This window comes from Triticum aestivum, chromosome 6D (assembly GCF_018294505.1).
Source record: "Triticum aestivum cultivar Chinese Spring chromosome 6D, IWGSC CS RefSeq v2.1, whole genome shotgun sequence".
NCBI classification, from domain to species: Eukaryota; Viridiplantae; Streptophyta; class Magnoliopsida; order Poales; family Poaceae; genus Triticum; species Triticum aestivum.
The window spans coordinates 15396824-15405449 of NC_057811.1; the positions used below are offsets into that span (position 1 = coordinate 15396824).

The 8626-nt window shown below is 47.0% G+C and overlaps 2 protein-coding genes across 2 annotated transcripts; both read right to left on the reverse strand.

The window, feature by feature from the left end:
* Positions 1–204: 204 nt before the first annotated feature.
* Positions 205–1938, reverse strand: LOC123140782 (peroxidase 45-like). The gene is made up of 4 exons (XM_044560065.1): positions 1603–1938; positions 1343–1534; positions 846–1005; positions 205–744 (listed from the first exon to the last, which is right to left on the reverse strand). The coding sequence occupies exons 1-4, from the start codon at positions 1813–1815 to the stop codon at positions 368–370; spliced, it is 942 nt and encodes a 313-aa protein (XP_044416000.1). The 5' UTR covers positions 1816–1938; the 3' UTR covers positions 205–367.
* Positions 1939–3508: 1570 nt separating this feature from the next.
* Positions 3509–5716, reverse strand: LOC123140783 (peroxidase 45). Its single transcript, XM_044560066.1, has 4 exons — positions 5432–5716; positions 5159–5356; positions 4436–4595; positions 3509–4339 (listed from the first exon to the last, which is right to left on the reverse strand). Exons 1-4 carry the CDS (start codon positions 5654–5656, stop codon positions 3963–3965), a joined length of 960 nt encoding a protein of 319 aa, XP_044416001.1. The 5' UTR covers positions 5657–5716; the 3' UTR covers positions 3509–3962.
* Between the last annotated feature and the right edge of the window lie 2910 nt (positions 5717–8626).

Sequence of the window (8626 nt, forward strand, 5' to 3'; positions counted from 1 at the left end):
ATCCAATTGTGTCGTGAAAGAAGAAAGCGTTTGAAAATCTTGAAGATTTGCTCGTTCCTTTTAGACTTTATTTTGAATTCGCTGTTGTCAGCTCATGTATCTCTACCGTGTACAGTTCACTACTATAAATATATCATATGGTGTTGATTGTCAAAAAAAAAAAAGATATCGCATAGCCCGAGCTCTACACGACATTTGCGGATAGATAGACAGATAGATTACTCTGAATATTGTACATAATGAATTACTAAAGTAGACAAATTAAAATTTCCTTTTGAAGTAAAGCAAAACATTATTCCAGAGATTTTATTCTTCATTTTTTTTCCAACACTGCTAGCCCGTGCAGTAGCACGGTTTGACGAGAGCCTTAGTTCGGGTACCGGCAGTCACGACGTATCTCGCCATCAGCGGCCGTCTTGACCCGGACCCTGCCGAGCTTTGTCATGGCGACGGCGAAGTCGGAGAAGAACGTGCCCTGGTTGGCCGCGTAGAAGTCCACAGTGCCGCGGGACCTCTCGTCCGTGTATAGCACCTGGTCGGACCCCAGGAGGCCCCTGCCGTTCTGCAGGTTCCGGTAGTAGAAGTTGTCGAACCCTATCGGTGTCACGTCGTCCAGGAACGCGAAGTTCTGTTTGGCACATGTACCCTGGAGTTGCGCGTCGAAGCTCGGGTTCATGCTCTGGTCCTTACCACCGATCCTGTACTTGAAGAAGCCGCAGTCCGCCGCGCCCAAGGTGTGGCCACCTGAAGCGATGCGATATGGTGGTCATCGTATACTCACAATAACAGATTCAGGAATCACAAGTCCACGACGAGTTGAGTTGAATTAAATCATGTTCACGTACCTGATAGTGCGATCATGTCGGTCTGGGAGAGGCCCAAGGTTGAGAAGAAGGCGTTGAGGTTGTCGAGGTTGTCGCCGGGGTGCGGCAGCCTGACACTTCTGTCCATCGACTTCCTCCTGTCATACCTGCCCAGCTCCACTGTGTAGTTCGGCCCTCCGCTCTGCGGATTGCAGACACATTTGTTCAGGGAAGAGAGCAGTCCATATTACACCTCCAAACTACGGCCCAAGTTTAAAACGCAACCCTAAACTACGAAGCCGTCTAATTTACAACTCTCAACTTTCAATACCAGACGAAAAACAGCCCCGAGGTGGTTTTTGACTCTTTTTCTTTGACTAGTTTCGACCAATCGACGTCCTAGTCAGCGCCTAGTCATACGCCATGTCACCATCTCATGAATCTGAAATTTGCTTGTACTATGTTTTTATCCATTGGGCAAAACTTCTTGAAACTTTCACAGGTTAAATCTAAGGATTGTGTCATACGCCATGCCATACCTGGGAGACGGACTCTCTTGTGGCAAGGGCGATTATGTCAGCGCAGGACACCTTGTAACGGCACTGCGGGTCACTGTCCACGGCGGCCTTGGCGTCCAGGATCGTCTGGAACCCCTCCAGCTTCAGCGTGTAGTCGTTGGCGTTCTCGTCGTCTCCGGTGGAGCTGATGATCATGACCGATGCGTCACAGCCCTGCACGCATGACGTGCGTCGGTCTTGCATGTTAGCCATCAATTAACTTGCGTCAATGTGTACCATACCGTGGCGGCGCAGTCGTGGAAGAAGAGCCGGAGGGTGGCGGGCGCGGAGATGGGGGACTTCACCATAGACTGCTTCACGGAACTCCGGACAATGGCCTCCAGGCTGGGGCAGACCCCGGCGTAGTAGTCCGCCCGCAGCTGCGCGGCCGCGAACGGTGAGATGACAGCCACTTGGACGACGACGACGGCGGCGAGTTTTGCCATGGAATGCATCGACGGATCGACCCCTTGAACTGCTTTTGTCAACACTGTTCCAAATTTGGTTAGTTAGCTGTTCGAAAGTGATGGCTTCTGCCCTACTAGAGTCCTAGTAGTAATGGTACTGTTCGACGGAAGGAGCCGCGCGTCCACCGGCCGGCGTGACTAAAGCAATCAAACGGCACTCAAGCTCACGCGACGGTTAATTGTCACGCCACGATTACGTTGGTGTCTTGGTGACGTTCAACTTGGTGTCTTGGATATACATACATGCTGGAGAATTTTGGACCCGGAGTGTCTCACTCACATGACATCCGAGGATTCATATCGAAAGTGACAACTGGATTTTCCTTTTCTCTGGCTGGATCTGCCGCCGACACATGGCAAAGCATGGGGAGATTATCTGGAAAAGAACACACATGCCGACGCCTCTCCACGAGGTTTAAGCCTCAGACAGCTTGAAGTCCACTGCCTCCCATATCCGTCTCAAGTGGCAGACTCCAAGCTCTCTCTCTCTCTCTCTCTCTCCCTCTCTCCCTCTCTCTCTCTCTCATGTGGTTGACAGCCCACCGTTCTGGAAACGTACAAGTCAAGGACGATTTCTTTGGATGTGAACGGCCGGGACACGAGGTTTTGGGAAGCTGCGTGGTTGGGGACGCTCCACCCAGCCAACACCGTACCGAAAAACCGTGGTTGGGGCATCTCCAACACCGTCCCAAAAACACCTGCAAACATCCGAACCGACTTGTCAGAATCGTTTTTGTCATCCAACGTGGTGTCACAAACGTCCGCGGACATGTCCGCTTGTCCGAACTCTCGCAAACCAGAAGTAAATATGGGAAAGGCTTGTGACAATCCAGACATTCGCCTGGCTAATCAAAAGCCACCACGTACTCCTCTCCTCTTTGTCTGAGTGGCAATTAGCATTGGCGTTTGACTGAAGGCTGCTAGCCTGTTTGGCAAAAGCCACTAAGGTGATTAGCATGCTTGCATTGGCGGAAGGTTTCCTAGCTAAGAATGTTTGTGTTCACTTTTTTTTTGGAAGTTACTAATGATTAGTATTGCGTTTGGCGGAAGGTTTGATAGCTATTAGCATATGTTTGACGGAAGCTTATAGGGATAGGGTGTATGTGTGTATTCGTTCGTAGTGGTGAATGTACGCATGTATATATATGAGCGCCCGTGTCTTTTCCGTGTTTTAAAAAAAGTTAACCCCTCTTTGACCATGTACCAACTCAAACGTGCTAACAATTTTTTTCATAATCCCAATCTTACCCCTGGACCCATCTGTTAGAAAGAAATAACCCAAAAAGGGTTACCCTCTTTATATATAAAGCAACCATCACCACATACATCAGAGTGAGCCGATACAAACACATGCCACCACGTCACACAACACACACACCAAGGCATGATACAAAGGTGTCGGGCACCGACACACCACTTGAACGATAACCAAGAAACTAGAGATGAGCCAAGAAAAACAACTTGGAGCCACCGAGGGGTGAGACGGACAATGACGAAGCAAGGACTCCAGGACGGCGCCTCCCAGAAGGGTACGGCCATGGATAGCCGCCACCGAAAGCTCTGATTCATCATTTTGTCCTCGCTTTCCTTCCCTTAAGTTACTACATTGTATAGAGGCTGCATCAATTAATTTGGATAGGAGGGAGTACAAAATTTCACTAATTCCTGGGATGTGGGTGGAAATTATGGATGAGTTCTTGATGCTCAGATCTGTTCTTCCCTCAACGTATGAAATGGTGAAATCATTATTTAACAAGGAGTAAAACTTATTCGTTCTTGAATATGGAATATCCATTATGAAATTTAAAAATGTGAACTAAATCATCGCATAGAAGTGCAGTTATGAGCGGGTCCCATGTTTCTGTGTGTTTACTACGCTGCAAAATTCAGTCATTTGGCTAAACCATCCCAAGGTAAGGGCAAAATTATATTTTTCAGTTGCCACTTGACGGTCCACTACCTGTAGTGCCATATGTATACGTGTTGCAAAATTTCAGTGACATATTTGGAATAACATATGAGGGTACGGGTAAATTTACAATCGCATATACGGAATTCACCCTTACACATTTTATAGTCCATTTATAGACAGTGATATGTTTGGACAATGAGCAATCTTCGTATGCCACAAGTCTCTAATTTGGATATCGACAGTCACGGCGTATCTCGCCGTCAACGGCCGTCTTGACCCCAACCCTGCCTAGTTTTGTCATGGCCACGCTAAAGTCGTAGAAGAAGGTGCCCTGGTTGGATGAGTAGTAGTCTACGGTACCGCGTGATCTCTCGTCTGTGTACAACACCTGGTCGGAGCCTAGGAGGCCCCTGCCTTTCTGCAGGAGCTGGAAGTAGGAGTTGTCAAATCCCACTGGTGTCACGTCGTCCAGGAACGCGGAGTTCTGCCTGGCACAGGTGCCCTGAAGCTGCGCGTCAAAGCTCGGGTTCATGCTAGGGTCCCTGCCCTTGGTCCTGTGCTGGAAGAAGCCGCAGTCCGCCGCGCCCAAGGTGTGGGCACCTAAGGTGGTGGTAGATGGTGGTCAACAACAGGTCGGCCGACGTGATCAGAATATCAGATTCAGAATTTGATGACATGTTGAACTGAATCACGTACCTGATAATGCGATCATGTCGATCTGGGAGAGGCCTAGGGTATAGAAGAAGGCATTGAGGCTGTCAAGGTTGTCGTCGACGTGCGGCAGCATGACGCTGTTCCTTGTCGAGATCTTCCCATCGTACCTTCCCAACTCCACTGTGTAGTTGGGCCCTCCGCTCTGCAACACATTTGTTCATGGTCGTCTCATGGCAAAGGAAGATGGTCCTCCTCCTACTGTATTTTATTTTAAATAATGGGCTATTGCGCAAAATTAAAGCTGCACGTGTTATGCACTATTGATTTTTTTTGCTAATAATGCGCACTATTGTAATTAATTTCATTAGTACTACTAAATTTGGACGTTAGCTTAGCGTCACGCTAAAGCTATATATGCCATGCTTTGCTTTATTATGGTTGGATGTTTTCTGCTATGCCTTTGTTATTGCTCAATGGTTTGTTGCTATAATTGGCTGTATGCGCCAATCTTTACTTTGTTATATGGCTGGGTATATATCACGTATATTTTTTTTGCGGGGAATATATCACGTATATGTGATATATCATATACGAATGCATATCAATTGTCAAGTATATCTGTATATACGATACCAAATTGATGCATGATTGTATACATTTTTTTCTTCATTTTATTTTTATGATGTAAGAAAATTGCCAAATGAAGCTTAGTTTCACTGTACCTCCATTATCAATTTTCATAGCTTTTGGGTAGACCAACACTACCTGGGAGACGGACTCTCTTGCGGCGAGGGCGATTATGTCGGCGCAAGACACCTTGTAACGGCACTGAGGGTCGCTGTCCACGGCAGCCTTGGCGTCCAGGATCGTCTGGAAGCCCTCCGGCTTCAGCGAGTAGTCGTCGTGGTTCCGCCATTCGTCGTCGCCGGTTGGGCTGATGATCATGACCGATGCGTCGCAGCCCTGCACGTTCGCGTGCGTCCGTCAGTCTGTCAGTCGTGCAAGAGAGAGCTGTTATTACCTGTGTGTGTGCCATACCATGACGGCGCAGTCGTGGAAGAAGAGCCTGAGGGTGGTGGGCGCGGAGATGGGGGACTTGACCATGGACTGCTTCACGGAGTACCGGACAATGCCCTCCAGGTTGGGGCAGACGCTGGCATAGTAGTCCGGCCGCAGCTGCGCGGCCGCGAACGACGAGAAGATAGCGACTTCGACCACGACGACAATGGCGGGGAGTGAGGCTAATGACCCGAGGTTCGCCATGGAATTGGTCGACCCTTCAATCAACTGCTTTTTTTGTCAAGGCTGTTGTGTTGCGTGATCTTCTACAAGAGGCAGTACAAGAAACTGATGGCTCTGCCGCCCTACTCCAGCATATATATTCGACGGTCGATCCGCCGGCGGCCGCTGCCGGTCCGGCGTGACTAAAGCAAAACGGCACCGAAGCTCGCGCCACGATTACTTTACACGCCACGACAAAGTTGGTGTCTCGGTGATGTTCAAGTGCGCTGGATCCTTATCGAATGTGACCATCGAATAAGGATGTACACATGCATGAACATACTTTCAAACTGCCGCGTCGTCACCTCCAAAAATGGTCACCTCGTTATTGCATGTGTCGCTTGGACTCTAGTAGTCCAGTGTACAGCAAACTGTCATCGTCACCTCCGCATGTCTGTCTGAAGTGGCAGGAGTTGCAAAGTGACAAATATATCCACTTCGAAATCTGTCTCATGTGACAGCTCACCATTCTGGTAACGTACAAGTGAAGGACGATTTCTTTAGCGCAGGTTTGTTCATTGGTCGGAATGGTAAGGACACGAGGTTTATATATCATCACTCAACGGCAACACGCTACTGCAACGGATATCTTTAATTGGGAATTACCTAGGGATAATCTATGTGGTCTAGCGATAATCTCAATAAAAGGGGAGGCGTAGATAATGATAACTGCTTATTTTGTGATGAGAAAAATATATGGATCACTTGTTCCTTCATTGTGATATAGCCAGCTGGTATATACTTGGAGCATTGTTAAGTTAATTATTGCTGCGATTATTTGATCGATATGGAAAACTACAGATAGTGCTCATTTCCGGGGTAGATTCCGCATGATCCTATTGCAGCGGTATCTTTAGCATCTATTTGTTTCCGTATTAGTACATGGCATACCGTACATAAAGGAGCATCGAGCCAGCGAATAGGGGCAAAAAAAACCATCAGAGAGCTGTTGAGATTTTTCAAAGGAGAAAAGGCTGGGGGCCAATGGTGCAGCGGATCGCTGGATGCTTTGCCGTTTCACGAGGGGTTCTTGAGAAAAAAAGGTTTCGGCGAAAAAGGTGCACTTGTGAGATGTGAATCAAGTCTTGCGGATAGAAAGTTGTATCTGTAATGTCAATGACTCGTGGTCTCAGTTCTGTTACAAGAAAGAAATTGTAGTGATGTTTCGCTTTTCTGGGATCTGGTTTGGTTTGGTCTTTCGGGCTCAAATATTGTGTAGTAGTTACTCTCTCCGTTTCAAAATTATTGAAGTTTTAGGTTTGCCTGAGTTAAATTTGTTAAGTTTCACCAAGTCTATATGAAAATATATAAACATCTAGAACACCAATTTGGTCTAATGATATTTAGAGTTAAATATATTTTGAACTATGTATATTTAGTGCTGTAGATCTTTGTTGAATTTTACATAAAGTTGGTCCAACTTAGACAAGTTTGACTTATGACACAGCTAGAACTCCTATTATTTTGGAATGGAGGAAGTATATAACAAGATATTTGAGATCAGGTGGGGTGGCTGTGCTTTTATGGTGACGCTTGGTTTCCTATTTTTGAAACCACTGTCGTGTATGATCAGTTTCATATCAATGAAATTGCGGCGGGGAGCCCTTGAACCAGGGAAAAATACTTTGCGCGCGTAACAGGGATATTGGTTTTCGGCGTGCGCTCTTTGTCGTAAGTGGGTGGCATGGTTGTACCTTGTTAATATGTTGATGGCAGTTAACCAATCACACAAACTTGGCATCTTCTATTGGAGCCTGACTGTGTGGGGTATCTTCTCTATTTGATATTTGTATGTCGAGATGGCAAACGAGGGTTACAAGTTTTGCACAAAATTCATTTCGAAACTCAAGTAACCACTAAACTTCAATATCTTAGTGATGAAAGACATTATGGGGCACCCACATATGGCAATGTAGTAAAAAGTGTTGTTATTATGACCACGACAAAATGACACACCACTATTTGTTTGTCATGTCCTTTCACTTGGTTATTATATATGGTGCCCAATTCACATAGATTTAATCTCGCACCACCCACGAGCATCTCGGGTATGTTCGGGACCCTGGTTATCACGTGCTCGCCCTAAACATAAAGGCAAGATCTATGTGAGAGCATGTGTTTTGTGTTGGAAAATATAGAATTGCCATAACCTTTTTATTAGGGTTGGAGTTTGCAACAAAAATATCATGACATTTTTGAAACTACGTTATTTTAAGATGTTCCAAAGTTCATGGAAGACAACAGAGAGAATGATGGTACCCGAATGGATCCAACCGTGATGAGGATTGTAACACCCCGCATGTAACTTGCCATATTTGTAACTCCGACTCTTGCCATTTCCGGCTATGTGATATGTTTTTCCCTCCGTTGTCGGGTTTTGTCTGTCGTTTTGTATTTTGTCATGTCATGCATTTTCATATCATGTCATCATGCGCATCGCATTTGCATACGTGTTCGTCTCATGCATCCGAGCATTTTCCCCGTTGTCCGTTTTCCAATCCGGCGCTCCTATCTCCTCCGGTGCACCCCTCTTGTTTTCTTTCGTGTGCGTATGTCAAACTTTCTCGGAATGGACCGAGACTTGTCAAGTGGTCTTAATATACCACCCGAAGACTACCGGTCAAGTTTCGTTCCATTCGGAGGTCGTTTGGTACTCCAACGGTTAACCGGGCATCCGCAAAGTCCATTTGAGTGTCCAGCAAAAACCCCCTCCAAAACCAGCCAAAAACCCACCAAACTCTCTCCCATGCTCTAGGTCGTTCGATCGCGATCGTGTGGGCGAAAACCGCACCTCATTTGGAGCCTCCTAGCTCCCTCTACCTATTTATATGTGGGCATCCCGAATTACAACTGCAGCCGAACCCTAACCCTCTCCCTCCGCGCCGCGCTGGACGCGTCCGCCCGCGCCGGACACGTCCGCCGCGCCCCGGCCAATCCCGTGGCGACACGTCG